Genomic DNA, 19922 nt, shown 5'->3' on the forward strand with positions numbered 1-19922 from the left:
CACAAGTTTATTGTATTTGTGCAAGACCCACTCAGCTATTATATAAGCTCAACTCTCTGTATTTGTGAGTAGTTGTGTGTGCGTGTGTGAGAACCGACCAATGAATACCACACGAAAGTGTTCTCATATACTGAGGGAAATATGGCTTCTATTAAGCTGATAACACGTTGAAGTGTTTCTTCTCTTCTTCACACAAACTTTTTCTTCTATATTGTTGGTCTTCATTGATCTTCTATTTATAGGCGGGAAGCTGATCGTACAGTGAGACTCAATAATTGTATCCCTTGCAGCTTGAATGCATTCCTTGAAATTTGTTTCTCGACTTTTCCGACAGCCATTCTGGAACATTTTGTCTTAAGTGTTGCTGCAACGTCCATTATTGTACCTTGATCGTACAGTTGCTTTTGTATCGTTGTGCGTAGCTGAAATCCACTTAGGTAAGCTTTTCTTGATCTGCAACTGATTGATTCCTAACGGATGCTCCTAACTGATGATCTGAACTGATATTCAGTTGGGCTGGTAAAATCATTTGACTAGTCAATTGAACTGATTTCAATATTTCAGTTGAACTGGTCAGCTGGGCTCTTCATCAGTTGAGCACTTCATCAGCTGACCGGGATTTTGAAGGTCTTCTGCTGAACTGCTTGTCAGTTTGACAATCAATTGAACTGGTCTTTGATATTTCAGTTAGACTGATTCAGTTTGGTCAATGAGTTGGCACTTTCAGTTTGCTTCTCGAATGCTTCAGTTTTGGCTTGGTTAACTGATCAGTTCGAAGCCTGATTAGTTTAAGCATCCTGCGCACTTCGATAAATCATTAGTAACAAAATAACAAATTTTGTTAACATCAAAATCAAGATTGAGAACATGAAATGTTCCAACAATCTCTCCCTTTATGATCACAAAACTTGAGCTATTAAAGCGATTTTAAAATAAAATTTTAAAATTTAACTGATTTTCTCCTTTGTGAGAATCAAAAACATTTAAAACAATTAAAAGAGATTTTAAAAGAGATTTTCCCCCTCAAGAACTGAATTCAAAATGATTTTAAAACATTTTTCAGTTCGAGGGATAATTTTAAAGAAAACTCTCCCCTCAGAAACTGAATTAAAAAAACTCCCCCACAAAAATATAATCGTTTACGCGTTTAATGAAGTTTTAGCATCATTGAAGTAGTTTAGACAACAAATCTTAAGATAGCAGTTCAGTTACATGAAAGGTAACTGAATAAACATGATGTTTATTTAATCAAATACATGTCTCTTGTATCATATATTTACGTACACCAACAAGTGTAAGGGAAATTGTTACTACAATAGCAAACTTTAAATAACATCAAATATCAGTTAGTTTCTACATAAGAGAACTGGATATACTAACAACTAGTCGCCTTGAATGATTTAAATGCTGCATCGATCTTAAGTCTCTTTGCTAGAAGAGCAGCTAATTTGACTTGAACTTGATCTCTTTGCTGGCTAACTGGTCGAGATGACTCAAAACTGGACTCAACTGATGTTGAACCACATTTATCATCTACTCTGATCTGATACGGCAATGAAGCGGCGGTATACTGCTGGTGATTAAGCTCCACTTTAATCATCCAACATCTCAACATAGTTGGGCTTTGTTTATTGATCAACTAAACTGGTAGGCTGACATCTGAAATCTTGTCCACTGAATCAGTTTAGCTAATCCGCTGTCAGCTAGGACTCAACACCCTGCAGGCTGCTATATCATTAAAATTAAGGAGTCGAGAGAAGTGGCTACAATGTTAGTTGCTGAGCCAAAATCTTCTCCTTCCCCCCGGTAAACTCATATAAAATTTTAAAGAGGATTTTGAAATCCATTTTAAATATCATTTTAAAACAAATTTTAAAACATCATCTTTCAAATGTCCTTCTTAGAACAGCTAACTATGATACCAATTGATGGATCGTGTACTCGGCACCAGTGAGGTGCTTTCAACAAAATAAATCAATGAGTTGCAATAGCTCGTGTTCTAAGAATGTTTACATCGATGAATTAGATCAAATTTGGTATTAAACCAAGCGAAAAAATACTTGAAGTAATCCTTCGTTAAGAAAACTGATAGGTTTTATACCATGTGCAACTAAATAACTGAAATTATATCAGTTTAGTTATGAAGAGAACTGAACTGATATCAGCTGAACTGATCAAAATAGGTAAAAACAAAAACAAGCAGTCAAAAAAAAATAACACGATATGTTTATGAATGTTCGGAGACTTCAACTACTCCTACGTCACCCCTTCTACCACCTCGGATAGGATCTACTAGAAGACTTTGATTTGTACAAACCCTTGTACAAACCCACTCAGCTTAGGATTTACTCTACTGTCTTAACTGAGCTCCTAGTCTATACTGAAGGCAGTACCTTCCAACCAACACTTGTTTAACGTCTGTGTGTCAAAGATTACATACACTAGTTATTGTCTTTGTGCAAGATCCAGTCAGCTATTCTATAAGCTCAACTCTCTATATTTGTGAGTGGTTGTGTGTGCGTGTGTGAGAACTGAACAATGAATACCACATGAAGGTGTTCTCACACACTGAGGTAAATAGGGCTTCCATACTAAGCTGATAACACGTTGAAGTGTTTCCTCTCTTCTTCACACACAATTGTTCTTCTATGTTGTTGGTCTTCACTGATCTTCTATTTATAAGCGGGAAGCTGATCGTACAGTGAGACTTAATAATTGTATCTGTTGCAGCTTGAATGCATTCCTTGAAATTTGTGTCTCGACTTTTTCGACAGCCATTCTGGAACATTTTGTCTTTAAGTGTTGCTGCAACGTCCATTATTGTGCCTTGATCGTACAATTGCTTTTGTATCGTTGTGCGTAGCTGGAATCCACTTAGGTAAGCTTGTCTTGATATGCAACTGATTGATTCTTAACTGATGCTCCTAACTGATCCTCTGAACTGATATTCAGTTGGGCTGGTGAAATAAGTTGACTCGTCAGTTAAACTGGTCAGCTGGGCTCTTCATCAGTTGAGCACTTCATCAGCTGGTCAGGCTTTTGAAGGTCTTCTGCTGAACTGCCTATCAGCTGGACAATCAGTTGAAATGGTCTTTGATACTTCAGTTGGACTGATTCAGTTTGGACAATCAGTTGACACTTTCAGTTTGTTTCTCGAAAGCTTCAGTTTTGGTTCGGTTAACTGATCAGTTCGAAGCCTGATCAGTTTCAGCATCCTGCGCACTTCGTAAATCATTAGTAACAAAATAAAAAGTTTTGTTAACATCAAAATCAAGATTGCGAACATGAAATGTTCCAACACACATGCCCCAAGAATGTCACCAACTCGAGCCAAAACTCACACTTGTTCCATTTTTCATATAGATGCTTATCTTTCAACAAAATCCTCAAATAATCTCGCTGCCCTTCTCTACATTTTGCGAACAAATAAGGATGTCATTTATTAACATAATCACAAACTTGTCTAAAAATGGTTTAAAAATTCAGTTCATTAGATCCATAAAAGTAGTTGGAGCATTGGTAAGCCCAAATGACATTACCAGAAATTCATAGTGTCTGTACCTGATCCGAAATGCTATTTTTTTTAATCATCATTTTCAATTGATGGTAACCTAAACTTAAGTCAATCTTTGAGAAAATAGTAGCCTTTCGCAGTTGGTCGAATAGATCATCTATTATGAGAAGTGGGTACTTGTTATTGATAGTGACTCTGTTTAATTCCTTGTAATCAATCCACAACGAGAGAATTCCAGCTTTTTTCTTCACAAATAGAACGGGTGTGCCCCATAGAGAGAAAAACGAGATCAAATGAAACTCTTGTATTTTCTCCTTTAGTTCCTTCATTTAGACGTATAGTTTGTGAAACCACATGACCTGATTAACGTTAATTATGTAACTATGAGTCGAAAAACAACTCATAATATAAACCTAATTGAAAATAAAGTGAGAAAATATAAAAGATTGACTGATACTAGGTATTATATGGATTCCTGTACGAAAATAACAGACTAATTTTTAAAATAGTCCATTAAATTTTCACATATTTAGACATTTATGTAGTAAGAATATTAATACATATATACGCATGTGAGTAGAAAAGCTAGAACAATGGCAAAGTTGTGAATATTTGGAAGAAATGCAAAGTTCAGTCTCTAATTAATATATATCAGTCTGATAGCAATTTCTTTGTCTTGTTATGCATGTTGTTGTGATTCTCTTGTACTATATTATAGCAATTTGACAACAATGAACCGCCTTAAATTTTTGCCTTATATTCATTTTATATATTCTGCTCTCCATCGCGATAGCCACAGGAGCGAAATAAAAGGTAGCTCGGTGTTCTTCATTCCCTTTCAAGAAGTAAGATCCATTATTTGATATTCTTTGACCCTAATTTAATTATCATTTATCATATTTTTTCTTATTGTTATATTTTTCTTGTACAGTTGTTAGCTTAATATAATTAATGGGTCGTTATAGGAATTAAGACTTTTGAAAGTCAGTCCATTTAAACTAGTAATTAAATGCCTAAATAAGCTAGTCTTTATGACCATGCATGGATTAGAATGATATTGGTTGCTGTCGGATTTGGCTCCTAATTCTTGTAGTTATTAGTGACGCTCTATTTCAGGTATTGGACTAAAGACAAATTGCATAATTGACTGGATTTTTAGTGTTCATTGTAGATCACTTGTTGTGCCAACTGATTCCACAGTCAAACAACAAAGATAAGGTATGTGTTATATGTGATTGATTTATTTGAATGAAAATATGTCATGTATCTTATATTAATTGACTTGAAATATATGACATTCATGATTAGTAGATCGATATATAAAATAAATATTTTATTATTATATATATTGATACTCCTGGATAGCTCGGGTCATAGGTTGTGCTCGGGTCAGGGGTATGGATTGTGCCTGGGTCACGGACGACCCAGGACACTGGATGGATAGCTCAAGTTGGGGAGAATCTATGAAAAGGATCACTAGAGACCGAGCAGTTAAACGTCCGGGACGTCTTCTCCCCGGGCTATTGGATGTCCGAGCTCTCATGCAAGCTTCCGAGAGACTTTCTACCCAGGCCACCTCGATATGAGTACCACACTCAAGTATGCCAGTAGGGTTGGGTGTAGGTGGCCGTCCTATCTATGATACTAGGTGGTTGACAAAATCAGACTGGCGAGATTTGACTAATATGAGATTTGACATGTCAGGATATAGGGTACAATCAGCCGCCCTACTATAATTAGTAGGTAGAACGAAGAACGAGGTCATCATTACTTCTCATACTATAAATACCAGGTTATCTCTTTGCATTTAGGAATTCATTCATTTTATTGCATACACTCTTACACCAATATCACAACCATCACTTGGTTACATTGGTCTTTTGTTGAGTCACTCACTGACTTAAGCATCGGAGTGGCCACGCCGAACACCCCTCCGGCGCCCATTCACGAGTTTCTTTCCTTGTGTGCAGGTTACAGCTGGAGCCATATTACAGAGATATATCTTCATCACAGAAATATTCTCCCTTGCTCTTATTTCCTTCATTATCTTGATAGCAGATCCCGCGGAGCACCGGACTCGGCTCATCCATTTCACCCGGATTGCATCATATATGTGTGTGTGTGTGTGTGTGTGTGTGTGACATGTACATTGAGCTATGATCATTGAATACCCTGATATGATTGGATTTGATATTTATTCTGGATTTTGTGAACACAACGCTATGTGTGGTATTATGTGGCCCGTCAAAAACATATTTATTTGTGGCCCCTACAATTGATGGTTGAGATTGAGGATTTGATGGCACTTCGTCGACGCTATCATATGGATAGTTGAGTGAGCCTGGTGTGCCTGCTCGAGCTCTAATGTTTTGATAATGATTCGATTGATTTTGATATATGTTCAGTGGATGATCAATTGACATAATACCTTCACAACATGCATGCATTATATATCATATATCTTTTTATAAATATATGTTGTATGTATTAGGGTTGTTCTATACTGGACGTTTGCTCACCCCAAGAGAGGTTGTTATTGTCTTTTGTGTACGGACAATGATAGGTACTACCGTTTTCTTAAAACATATCAGTCCCTTCTTACGGTGTTCCGAGATTCACTTTAGACGATTGTTTCTCATGATACAACCACGATATTTGTAAGATCAGTGTGTATTGTTTTTAGTATCTTATAAAGTTTAATTTATTGTATTAATTATTGTATCGTAATTGACAATTGTAACATCAATTCATCCAAATCAATATTTTTAATATATACCTCCATTTCCCCCCACAAAATTAAACACAACCCAAAACTTCACTAAATCTAAGATATCAATTAAGCAAGGAAAACAATGCACTGATTAACTCGAATTTCCATTAAAATTAAACACAATCCAAAACTTCACTAAATGGAAGGGCCATTGCACATAACCAATTTGAGGCCATTAAATTAAATCAAATACAATATCACAAGGGTCGCTACATAAATAAACAATTGAAAACTAATATATATAGATATATATAAAGTTGAGTAAGTTTTTAATAAGACGGTCTTACATATCTTTATTCGTGAGACGGATCAATCATATTCATATTTTCAATAAATATTAATATATTTGACATAAAAAGAAATACTTTTTCATAGATGACCCATATAGAATATTCGTTTCACAAAATTGATCCGTGAAAGCGTTTCACATGAGTTTTTTGTGTATAAAGATAGACATAAAATATATAAAAAAATATAGATTAATCTCTAAAATGTTTTGGATAAATGAGAAATTACTGTACGTAGTACGTACACGCTTCACATTCCAAGCCATCATATATATAGAGTAATTCATGAGTGTAAACTTCACGTACACGTGATTGGTGTACGCTGCAACAATTGAACGATCAAAAATGTTGCGAGTCACTATCATTTATGAGTTATGCTAAATATATAAATTAAGTTATATATTAAATTATAAATTACATTTAAAATTATCTTAAATGTATTTTGAAAAGATTTGTTTCAAATAAAATATATAAATAATTTTATAATTTCAAATTTATTTTATAAACTAATTTATACCTATAACATTTTCCATCATTTATACATCATATCTTAAAATTAGCACAAAGTATAAAAAAAAATTTGCAATATAACTTTGATCACTTTTTTTTAAAAAAAAATTGACATTCTCTAGTATATTTGATATATCGCCTCCATTAAAAAAATAAAAAATTTGTAAAATTATTTTAATCAATTATTTTTTTAAAAAAAATCATTTCTTCAAGTATATTTGAAAAATATTTCAGCATGTCAATTTTTTTCAAGAAAATAATTAACTAAAATTTAAAAATAAAATAACCTTAAATGGGTCCAATGCTTTTTTACCTATCGTACATGATCTCTGTCCTTTTGTCTAAATTTTCGAGCCATGTGCCTGGCCCCATCCCTACTCCGTGTAGCAACCGTGTCAAGTTTTCACCCTGATTGAACCTGAAGAAGTAAGAACATGAATCCTCCCGCAAACCTATGAAACCATCACCATCACTAGAAACTCATCGAAGCCGCGACAAATGTTCCCATCTGTTATTAATTTGTTATATATTCTATGGAGAACTTGTGGGCTCTTTGAGGCCAACTTGATCGCTTCGATTCTCACGCTCAATCTTAACCTGTCGGTTCTTTGAAGCATCCAGCTTTCTTGTAAGTGATTTTCTGGAAGCGAACTGTCCTATGGAGACTAACTTACCTGTTCGGAAATTTTTTGTTATCTCCGACATTTTCTTGGCTTTTGTTGGTTCACTTGTGTTTGCGTAAATTATGAAGGTGGGTGCAGAAATTAATTGTTCGAGTTTGGTTGGAAAAAGTTGTGAGCTTTATGAGTGGAGTTTAAATTTGGATAAATGTTAATTTTTTTGTTTTTTAGGTGCATGTCTGGATGATCCTGTTTTTATTTAAAAAAAATAAAAATTATCTGTTCTCTTTCTTTAGTCATGATCCCCATTGAAAGTAGTGTTTGATTCAGTAAGTGTACAAGTCTTCTTGATAAAGTGAACTAATTGATGGCCATAAAAATGAAATTGGATGCTGTTTTTGCAAATTCAATAGAAAGTCAATCAAGAATGAAGCAATCCAAAGTTGGGCGCAGAATTGGCAAATATGAGGTTGGCAAGACAATTGGCCGGGGTTCGTTTGCAAAAGTGAAACTCGCTAAGAACTCCGAGACTGGACAATCCGTGGCTCTAAAGATTCTTAATAAGGATATGGTCCTCGAGCACAAAATGGCTGAACAGGTTATTGAATCATGACTTCTTAAATAAGTTGTTCTTCTTGCTGTATTAGCCTGATAACAAATAGTTATGCAAAAATTTGGCAGATCAAACGGGAGATAGCGACGATGAAGTTGATAAAACATCCGAATGTAATTCGTTTGTATGAGGTCAATCCCATCTCTCTATCTCTAACTATGACTTAGAATTTGCAATCAGTGACTACTTTTTACTGAAAATTTGCAAGAAATGCATAGCCTTAAAGTGACCTCTCCTCGGGAAGGTCTAGTGTTGCCTGCTAGCCTGATATTCTTGCCTTTCGTCAGGTTATGGCGAGCAAGACCAAGATATTCATAATCATGGAATTTGTCACAGGAGGGGAGCTCTTTGATACAATTGTAAGATGCAAACTTCCTACACAAACGTATCTTGGCATTTTCACCTTCTTATGAAACTATATCGTAGAAAATCTTGCTTCTATGTAATAATCCCATGTCGGATCCACGACTTAAAAGTTTGAGGGGCTCTCCCATCTAAGAGGCTAGTTAGATTTTGAATTTTTGAGTTACCCTTGTTCCACTCGTTTCATCCGTCAAATTTATCAGAATAATTTGTTTAACCTGTCTGATATATTGTGTTTGTAATTGGTGAAGGTGAAACATGGTCGAATGCAAGAAGATGAAGCTAGAAAATATTTTCAGCAGCTCATTAATGCTGTTGATTATTGCCATAGCAGAGGAGTCTTTCACAGAGACCTCAAGGTAAGGTGACTTTGCTTTTTAGAATATCTTTCCTTTTTGCATCTCTCTCGGAATATTTTATCAACATTTAACTGGACAAGTGACTTCAGATTTCAGACCCTGCATGAGAAAATTCAAGCTTATGCTTTCTTCTTCCCTAAATGGTGCAGCTGGAGAACTTACTACTGGATACTGAAGGAAACCTTAAAGTTTCTGATTTTGGACTAAGTGCTCTATCCCAGCAAATCAGGGTGAATATGAGACCCTGGAGGATTATTTTTGTCACTTACTACCATTGTCTGCCACTCGTTTATGCTTTACGCTGTACATTTGCACCATATAACGGAAGCATTATTCAAATACACAAAATGATTAATTTGACAGGATGACGGTTTGTTGCATACAACATGCGGAACTCCAAATTATGTTGCTCCGGAGGTAAAATTAGAAAGTCACAATACTCTCATAGCCTGGATTCTATTTAAATAAATCTTTTGTTTTTTTTTCTCTGATATGCTCTGAGAAATGGGAGGGATAATATCTTCATAGGTTCTGAATGATCGAGGCTACGATGGAGCAACTGCAGACATGTGGTCTTGTGGAGTCATACTCTTTGTATTGCTTGCAGGTTACTTGCCTTTCAATGATTGTAATCTAACGGAACTATATTCAAAAGTGAGTGCTGTTTTTTTAGTGCATCTTTTTCCCTTGTCTGTAAAGTTCTCACCATTTTGACCGTAACATATCCAGATATCTTCTGCAAAATTCACTCGCCCTTCCTGGTTTTCCAGTGGTGCCATCAAATTAATCACTCGGATTCTTGAACCAAATCCAGAGAAAGTATGGTCAATGAAAAAGTCATCTTATGACTTCAATACATGCAAGTATGTAGAATTCTCGCAAGTTTTATATCGTCTTTTGCTTTGCAGCGAATTACTCCCTCCGAAATTCTGGAAGATGAGTGGTTTAAGAAAGATTACAAAGCATCTGTTTTTTATGAGGCCGAAGATATGAACTTGGATGATGTTGGAGTTTCTTCTAATAATTCTGAAGTAAGATTTTTCAAACATAGACTACATCGCGGCCAAACAAGAAATTCAAATTCGGAAAAACTGATGATTGAATTTCTTATTTGCAGGAATATCTAGAAATAGAGAAAAAGGAGGAGCAGCCAGCTGCTATGAATGCGTTTGCATTAATTTCCATGTCAAAAGGCCTCAATCTTAGGAATCTATTCGATATAGAACAGGTTGGCATTCTTGTTTCCTCTTCACAAATTATACAAATATATAATGTGATAGAATCGTCATACATAATCTTTTGTTGGCATGGCAATGGTACAGAAGTTCATGAGGGAAACAAGTTTCACTTCTAAGCGTCCAGCCAACGAGATAATCAAGAAAATCGAACAAGCTGTTAAGCCTCTTGGTTTTGATGTTCACAAGAAGAATTACAAGGTATTACTGAATTTTCCTTGGTACCTGTTCCAGTTTAAAGTTTTCAAATTTCATTGATCTTTCTGCTACTTTTTTGGGCCCATTCTCTCTACCACTCTCAGATGAGCCTTCAAAATATAAAATCAGGAAGAAAAGGCAACCTCAATGTCGCTACTGAGGTATTTGCAGTCGCTTTACATTGCATTTCATACGAGAATAAAAAATCCAGCTTTCAGATATTTCTGTGTTCATAACACAAGCATTGTGCTTAGGTATTTCAAGTTGCCCCTTCTTTCCACATGGTCGAGGTAAGAAAGGCGAAAGGAGATACTTTGGAGTTCCACAAGGTACGCTCAGTTTTGCTGTCGAATTTCTTGGAAAGAGCACCTTCTGTATCCGTGTAAAATTACCGTGGTGTCTCCTGAATGCAGTTCTATAAAAATCTGTCAACCTGTCTTGAGGACGTGGTTTGGAAAACAGAAGAGGACACCCGAGAAACAGATTAGAGGTATTCCTGATTCACGTGAGACGAGTATGTCCTGATTGTAATATATATTCCTTGTAAACCACAAAGGGGGTTGCAAAATGGAGCGTTTTATTAAAGGATGCGAGTTAACGTATTTTTGGAAGCTAAATTTACATGATATACTAAATTTTGTGAGTATAACTGGCGACATTTTCTGAAGCTAAATAACTGCATTTCCTATGCAACCAAAACAGCATAGCTGGTAGTTCATGAAACATCAAAACCAATACTGAACATCCAAAAAAGGAAAAAAAACGAGGGGCGTTCATTTGTTACTCGTAACGCTCCTTAACACGAAGATCCATCGTGCCTAGTTGTGAGTGTTGTATAACTTTAACCTGTTGTAGCTCGAATAGAACCTCATCCGTAGAAGGCCTTTCCTGAGGGTCATTATATAGGCACTGTAATGCTAGGTAAGATGCAGCCTGCGCTCTCTTCTTTTAATAGTACTAAACCTTAATCTTGTATCCATTATTCTTGAAAATTGCCTTGAGTCACCTATAAATGTCTTAGCTCAATCTACTAAAGTACGTACCTCCGATGGTCTCATCGCCTTGTGCTCGTTTACCTGATAGCTGCTCTAGCAGAACAACCCCAACTGTAAACATCAGTCTTGGGAGACAAATGTCCTGTGATATTGAAACGAACATGGAAATCTTGGCTAAGTTCAGTCTAATTTAAAGCAAATTGTTGACTCAACACAGAAGGTCTGAGAAAATGATGGAAAAAACCTATAGCCAATTATTCGGGTGCTGCGTAGCCTAATGTACCAAATGTTAAAGTAGATGCCCTGTAAGCCAACTGTTGGCTAGGAAATTTATTGACTCAGTTGTAATAAACGATCTTTATTTTAATATAATTTAATTTTTAATGGTTTTGTTGTACTTTATCTGTATACCCATGCAAGCAGCATAGATAAAGTCCTTGATTATGCTTTAATACAAATGAATCGTAATTCGATGTTGAAACTCATTTGTAAACACTGCATATTCTAAATTTGTTCCTAGTCGATTCAGCCGCCTAAAATAGGGATAAAAGGTCGCTTGAGCTCGAGAATAGCATCTGTGATGTTGTGTACTGCGTTTCTTGGTAAGGGCATAGAGATGTCCAAACATGCAGATGGGTAGTCATATGATGATTATACCGAACAACCCTCCCTCGGACTTTCCAAGTGGTTATCATTCATCAAGAGGATAAGTCCGTGGTTATGATTGTACACCATTAGGCGTTACGACCCGGGACAACACTGAGGCTCTATAGGCTAGGGCTGTGCTTTGACTCGTTTACTGGCTCCAGGAGAGTCATCAGGTGGCGAGGTTGGGTACAGTTGCGAAACATATAGGAGCCAGTGCATTGTAGTCGGGGATTCACCGCTCACCTGCGGGTGTGGATATCCTATGTGATCTGATGAAATTATAGTGCATGGAATCTCTGGCCAGAGTATGAGATGTACGTTAGAGAAAGAGTTCTCCAATAGTACACGCGATGCCACTATTAAAGTTATCACATAGTTATCGAATTAATATGCAACCCTCGATGAACCAATGGTTGCAGATTCGATCGGGATATATGAGATGAAGGGACCGTACTGTACGTTAATCATAATCGACTGGTTCTTGTAGGCACTATCAGCTATACCTAGGGGATCATGGGGCGATGCTACTAGACGCTCTTACCATGATCCGATGGGTGCAATCAGAAATGAGTTCTGACATTCTTGATCAAGGTGTTGATGAAAAGAATGGGGCTAACTAGGGTAAGCTCGAATAAGAATAAGTGTTATTCTGAATCACAAAGAGTTGTGAACCCACGGCTAGCTGTATCCCTGAACCATTGAGGGTCACACAAGTACTGGATCATTTATTCCCGTTGAGAGAATAAATTCAAGTAGTTGAATTTATAATAAATTCAAATGTTGAATTTATAAATGATTTAAATTAAATGTAATGGGTGTATGTATTATGGGCTTGTAAGAGTACAAGACCAACATACAAATTATTAAGGTTTTTAATTGAACTTTAAAAGATTAATTAATTAATTAAACTAGTTGGACTAGAATAATTAATTGATTAAGCCCATTAAGTAATTAATTTATTAATGGGCCCTAAGCTTATATATATGTGTATTAGGCTTATGGTTGATAAGAATTCATTCATAATTTTTCTAAAAACCTCTCCTCTCCTCTCAAAAGAATTTCGACCACCATAAGCAATTTTCGAAAATCAGCCTCTTCATCCTCCAAATATTTTCGGCCTCCTTGTTTTTCAAAAGTTGAGCCGTCTCTTGTTTTAATTAATCTCAACGCAAAACTTCTTCCAATTTTCTAGTGCAAATTGGAAGAGGAACAAATTTTCTGGTCGTGGACCTGATTAGAAGAATTAAAAAAGGAGTTTTTGAAGAAAGTTCGTAGGGATTCATCAAGAGCTAATCCGTTTATACCGGATTAGTTGGAGCCAAGTGATTTAATTCACAAAGGTATAATATTCTAACTCCCTATGAATGTTTAATCGTAAAACCATACGAGCGTCCAAATCAAATATATTTTGATTGTCAAAATATAATAAAAAATTTTAAAACTTCCGCTGCGTTTGGGCGTGTAGAAAATCGAGATCCAACACCAACATCTCTGGTTGAAACGTGACTTCCATCGCCAGTGGGACCCTTTCGTCCAAGGCCAAAATCTGAAAGCTTTGCATGAAATTTCTGCAAAGTGAAAGTATGAAATTCCTCATGTCATTATTGAACAGAAAATTCGGGATTAGTGCTTGATCGACGAGAATAAGATAAATTAATTAAAATTAAATTAAACAAATAAAATAAATAAAATAAAACAAGCAAAAAATTCAAATTGCGAGCATATTCAATTTACTCTTTCAAAGATTAAACCTAAAGTCTACTTAGATATTAGTGTTCCGTACATTAGTGCCTGCAAATTTCTAGAGGCTACTTGTTCGTATCCCACATCTAAATATTTAATTTACTCGTTGAAAGTGGTTTTACCCAAATTCTACTCAGGTATTATCAGATATAAGTTAATGGCTTGTTAGATGACAGTTAGAAGATAGTTAGCATCTTAGTAGATAAATGTACGTGCATGTAAACAGAGCTTGCTCTCTCGATCTTTTCACTTGCATTCAATGATAATGAATACAGATGCTCTAGACATCTTCACGTAATATGGTATCAGAGCGGAACCTTTCGCACAAAATTTCTCGATCGATATCGGCGCTTAATTTCTGATTATGCTGATTTTTTTTCTTCTTCGGCGATTTCAAGCTGAATGATCTATGGCTCCTGGAATCCCATCAGAGTCTTCTCGCTCAATTGGTCAGTCCGCCATTGACGATCCTATGAGACCATACTTCTTGCATCACTCAGATAATCCAGGTCTCGTGCTGGTCCCACAATCTCTTACGGGAGACAATTATTTATCCTGGAGCAGATCCATGAAGATTGCACTTTCTGTCAAACACAAATTCGGTTTTGTCGATGGAACGATCGTCAAACCATTGGAGGAAGATTCAAATCTCCTGAATTTTTGGACTCGAAACAACAACATTGTAATTTCTTGGATCCTGAATTCTGTTTCCAAAGATATCTCTGCAAGCGTTCTTTTCTCTGAGTCTGCAGCTAGCATCTGGGATGATCTCAAAGTGCGATTTCGACAGAGCAATGGGCCCAGAATTTTTCAACTCAGGCGTGAATTAGTCAATGTGCGTCAAGAACAACAATCGGTAAGCGTCTATTTCACGAAGCTTAAAGCACTTTGGGAAGAATTGAATAATTTCCGCCCAATGTGTAGCTGTGGTCGTTGCAATTGTGAGGGAGTTAAGAAGATGGACACACATTTTCAGATGGACTATGTCATGACATTTCTCATGGGCCTTAATGATTCTTTTGCTCAAATCCGAAGTCAAGTTCTGTTAATGGATCCACTTCCTCCTATTAATCGTGTTTTCTCGTTGGTGGTTCAAGAAGAGCGTCAAAGAGCCATTGGATCTCAATTTCCAGCCCATAATCCTCCAGGAAACATGGCATTTGCAATAAAGAACGATCAATCACAAAAACAAGCTCATGTACGAGGGTCACCAAGATTTCACCGAGAAAGACCTTTTTGTACTAAGTGTAATGTCAATGGACATACAGTGGACACTTGTTATAAAATACATGGGTATCCCCCTGGGTTTAAGTCTCGAGGAAACACCATTCCTCGACCAAATATGGTCACTGCAAACCAAGTTTCTGGACCATATGATTCCTCAAGTGATACTAGTGCCAATGATAGCTCATCTCAGAATTTGTTTAAGAGTTTTAATGCCACTCAATTGAACCAGTTAAAGGTGTTGTTTGATCAGCATCTTTCTTCGATTGACAAGAACAATGCTCATGCCAGTGACTCTGATAATGCTCATACCACAGGTATTTGTTTATCTACACATACTTCGAATGAATTGTCTTCTCCTTCGTATTGGGTAGTTGACTCTGGAGCATCCAGACACATTTGTTCCAGTGCCCATTTGTTTACAAAACTTCAACCAGTTATTGGGTCCACAGTTACTCTGCCTAACCACACAACAATTAAAGTTAAGTTCAGTGGCACCATTAAACTTGGTGATTCTTTACTTCTTGAGGACGTTATGTTCATACCGGACTTCAAGTTCAATCTATTATCTGTCAGTTCTCTTCTAACTACAGCCAAGGCAATGATCAGTTTTTATCATAATTCTTTCATTATTCAGGAGGCAATGACGAGGAAGACGATTGGCAAGGGTAAGAAAATAGAAGGGCTCTATGTACTTGATACAAGTTCAATTTTTCGGCAGGATGCAATAAATCAGATATCGGTGGAAACATGGCACAGTCGCCTCGGACATGCGTCTGTTAGAGTCATGGATACCTTAAAGGATCGCTTACAATACAACACACATAGTCTTGATAAGTGTAAACCTTGCTTCGTTTGTCCATTAGCTAAACAAAGGAGACTACCTTTTATAGCTCACAATAACATGTCTGATTCATCTTTTGATCTTGTGCATTGCGACGTATGGGGACCATACCACGTTTCAACACAAAATAATCAACGTTATTTCTTAACTTTGGTAGATGATTGTACCCGATTCACATGGGTTTTTCTACTTCCACACAAATCAGATGCATATAAATTTGTGTCAAAATTCTGCATCATGGTTGAAACTCAGTTCCTTAAGAAGATCAAAGCCTTCCGCACTGATAATGCAAAAGAGCTTGCATTCACAGAATTATTCCTTGAAAAAGGCATCTTACATCAGTTCTCGTGTGTGCAAACACCACAACAAAACTCAGTAGTAGAAAGGAAACCTCAGCATCTACTTAATTTTGCTCGAGCCATATTCTTTCAATCACATGTACTTGATAAACTTTGGGGAGAGTGTGTATTGACAGCAACCTACTTGATCAATCGGGTACCGTCCCCCACAACTCAAAATAAGTCATCCTATGAGTTTCTATACCAGAAACCTTTTGATTACTCATCATTGCGCAACTTTGGTTGCCTCGCATTTGCGTCCACTCTTGCTGCTCATCGTGATAAACTGTCACCCCGAGCTCGTGCTTGTGTCTTCTTGGGTTATCCCCCAGGTATTAAAGGTTACAAGCTACTTGATATCAAGAGACAAGAAATCTATGTGTCCCGTGATGTTATATTTCATGAAGACATATTTTCATTTCTGTCAATTACTTCAACAGTCAACATTGATCCATTCCCTAGCGTGGTTCTGCCATTGTCAATGAACCCACCGAACATTGACACAGCCATTCCAACATCAGCTGAAGCTCAACTCTTACCTGATTCGAGCACTGATTCTTCTTCACATATTCCACTTCTTGAACAGTCAGTGAAAGTACCTCATCGATCATCATCCAGATATACACAACCTCCATCATATCTCCGTGATTATCATTGCAACTTAATGAAGTTGAACACTTCTTCACATTCTAAGTCATCATATTCTTTGAGCTCTTGCATATCTTATGACTCGCTATCTCATCCATATCGCCAGCTGGTGCTCAATGTATCTTCACAGTTTGAACCACAATTTTTTCATCAAGCTGTTAAGCTTCCTCAATGGCAGAAAGCAATGAGTGAAGAGCTAGATGCTATGGAAGCTAACCAAACATGGTCAGTTGTTCCATTACCCGCTGGAAAGCATTCCATCGGCTGTCGATGGGTTTACAAGATTAAATATTCATCAAATGGTTCGGTGGAAAGACACAAGGCTCAACTTGTAGCCAAAGGTTTCACTCAACAGGAGGGTGTAGATTTTTTTGAAACATTTTCGCCCGTGGCCAAATTAGCCACTGTCAAAGTCTTGTTAGCACTTGCGGCTAGTCACAATTGGAATCTTGTTCAATTGGACGTGAACAATGCATTTCTCAATGGTGACCTATCGGAGGAAGTATACATGGATTTACAACTTGGATACACTAAACAAGTTCCACACAGCCATTCGTCTCAAAAACTTGTATGCAAACTTCATAAATCAATCTATGGTCTTCGTCAAGCTTCTCGGCAATGGTATACCAAGTTTTCCCAAGCTTTACTTAAATCCAGATTTGTTCAATCTCAATCCGATCATACACTGTTTACTAAAGGGGCAGGATCCTCATTCATTGCCTTGCTTGTATATGTGGACGACATTATTCTTGCCGGGCCATCTCCACATCTTTTACAATCTTTAAAAATATTCATTCAAGGACAGTTCAAGCTCAAAGACTTAGGTTCAGTTAAATACTTCCTTGGTCTAGAAATAGCACGATCCCAACAAGGTATATGTCTTTCACAAAGACAATACACTCTAAAGCTATTAGAGGATACCGGATTTCTAGCAAGTAAGCCGGCTTCAGCACCAATGGAACCACACATTCATCTAAACACCAGTGATGGTGAGCTGCTGGAGGATATCTCACAGTATCGTCGTCTCATTGGGCGACTTCTTTATCTCACATTATCACGTCCAGACATTACTTTTGCAGTCCACAAACTTAGTCGGTATGTATCTAAGCCTCGTACAAGTCATCTACGAGCTGTGCAACACATTTTACGTTACCTCAAGTCAGCCTCTGACCAAGGCATATTTTTCTCTGTTTGTTCATCCACTCAACTGTGTGCATTCTCTGACGCTGACTGGGCAGCTTGTGCTGATACACGGAAGTCTGTGACAGGCTACTGTGTCTTTCTTGGTGATGCCCTGATCTCTTGGAAAACAAAGAAACAAGCCACAATCTCCAGATCATCCACTGAAGCCGAATATCACGCCTTAGCCAGCACCACCAGTGAAATTATATGGCTCACTCAATTACTACGTGACTTTCATATCTCGACGCCTTCCACATGAACCTTGTTTTTTAATCATCGATCAGCAATCCATCTTGCATCTAATCAAGTTTTTCACGAAAGGACCAAACACATCGAAATAGATTGTCATTTCATTCGCGCTAAAGTTCTAGATGGCTCCATCAAGTTGCTACCAATTCGTTCCAACTCACAACTTGCGGACATGTTTACAAAGCCCTTACCATCTACTATCCTTTCGAATTTACTCTCCAAGATGTTTATCAAAAACATTTATAGTACATCTTGAGGGGGGTATATCAGATATAAGTTAATAGTCAGTTAGCTTGTTAGATGACAGTTAGAAGATAGTTAGCTTCTTAGTAGATAAATGTACGTGCATGTAAACAGAGCTTGCTCGCTCGATCTTTTCACTTGCATTCAATTATAATGAATACAGATGCTCTAGACATCTTCACGTAATAGGTATTGCTAATTCATACATACTAATTCGTTCCGAATTTCTGAAGTTTGGATGGTCGTTGGTGTCCTCACGTTTAAATACTCAAATTACTCACTCAAAGTGTTTGATTTCACCCAAATTTTACTTAGATATTATTTAGTGACAATTTTTGGAGGCCGGATGATTATTATATCACATCTAAATGCTAAATTTATTATTAAAAATGCTTGATTCAACCATTATTGTACTCATATATTAGTGATTCATATATCTTAAATGTTTCCATTACGGTCAAAGTAGTGGCCAGAAAGGCGGAAGTGCTCCCATTTTAATTGTCCATGTTGCTGCTGGATCAGAGTAGCCGAGGTGACCTTCCACCACTTTATGGCCTTCCCCTGAATCATGAAGTTTGCATCTCCATGTTGCTGCTGGATCAGAGTAGCCGACTGTGTGAAAACACTGCTCTATAAGTTCCAGCCATACATCAGCCAGATCTACACCTTACTCACTGATAAGTGGTGGAGATCCAACTTTCACAAATTATGTGACATTGACACGGTCTTGGCGTTGGTTCTCCCTAAGCTCGTGATGGTGATGCTCTTGGTGGTGCCCTCTTGAGCCCTCACTATCATGAACAATGTAATGACCCGAATCTTTATTTTGAATGAATTATTAATTAAAATATGATTAAAAAGGTTGATAATTAAACATTATTAAGGAATTGATAATTCGGGATCAAGCTGTTGGGATACACCGAATTTAAAATAGACAACTTGATCTAATTCAGATTACATTATCCCGAGAAATCCAACTAGACAAGTGAGATTCTAACATGTGGCAGATAAGATTGATTCGGATTTCTAAAATAGTCCGGATGCAGCCTATAAATGAAAGTTGATTTCTTTTGTTTCCTACACCACATCATTTAGAGAGATTTCTAGCCTTATACCTTAGGTTTTCTAGCCAGTTTCTAGGGCACTTTTGTGTCGGGATGTTTCGGAGCTAGTGTCGATTCGAGGAAGGGTCGGTGAACTAAGATCGAGACATCATCAGCGGGCTGACAACGGACACAGATATAATCCTAAAGCCTTTAGGAAGAACTTTGAAGCATGTTTGGTATTTCAGGATCTGATTTGACAGTGATTTCATATTGTTGGTATTGTCTAGGTTCAG

At 37.0% G+C, this 19922-nt stretch overlaps 1 protein-coding gene across 3 annotated transcripts; it reads left to right on the forward strand.

The window, feature by feature from the left end:
* The first annotated feature begins 7483 nt into the window (after positions 1–7483).
* On the forward strand, positions 7484–11127 carry LOC140957535 (CBL-interacting serine/threonine-protein kinase 3-like). 3 transcript variants are annotated; one of them, XM_073414848.1, is made up of 15 exons: positions 7484–7709; positions 8115–8299; positions 8383–8445; positions 8602–8673; positions 8929–9036; positions 9186–9266; positions 9400–9453; positions 9565–9690; positions 9766–9855; positions 9945–10067; positions 10154–10264; positions 10359–10472; positions 10574–10630; positions 10724–10798; positions 10883–11071. In XM_073414848.1, exons 2-15 carry the CDS (start codon positions 8129–8131, stop codon positions 10955–10957), a joined length of 1320 nt encoding a protein of 439 aa, XP_073270949.1. In that variant the 5' UTR covers positions 7484–7709; positions 8115–8128; the 3' UTR covers positions 10958–11071. The 3 variants fall into 3 exon arrangements, with proteins under 3 accessions (XP_073270949.1, XP_073270950.1, XP_073270948.1); XM_073414847.1 differs by having other exon boundaries at positions 7508–7709; positions 7998–8299; XM_073414849.1 differs by lacking the exon at positions 8602–8673 and having other exon boundaries at positions 7502–7709; positions 7998–8299; positions 10883–11127.
* Positions 11128–19922: the final 8795 nt, after the last annotated feature.

The sequence above is a fragment of the Primulina huaijiensis genome, chromosome 14, assembly GCF_012295235.1.
Source record: "Primulina huaijiensis isolate GDHJ02 chromosome 14, ASM1229523v2, whole genome shotgun sequence".
Taxonomy (NCBI): domain Eukaryota; kingdom Viridiplantae; phylum Streptophyta; class Magnoliopsida; order Lamiales; family Gesneriaceae; genus Primulina; species Primulina huaijiensis.

Excerpts from the sequence above, each read along its gene's own strand:
- LOC140957535 (XM_073414847.1), top strand. The coding sequence starts at position 8,069 with ATGGCCATAAAAATGAAATTGGATGCTGTTTTTGCAAATTCAATAGAA. Across the intron at positions 9,267-9,399 it reads CTCTATCCCAGCAAATCAGG|GATGACGGTTTGTTGCATAC; the intron begins GTGAATATGAGA and ends TTAATTTGACAG. Across the intron at positions 9,454-9,564 it reads CAAATTATGTTGCTCCGGAG|GTTCTGAATGATCGAGGCTA; the intron begins GTAAAATTAGAA and ends ATATCTTCATAG.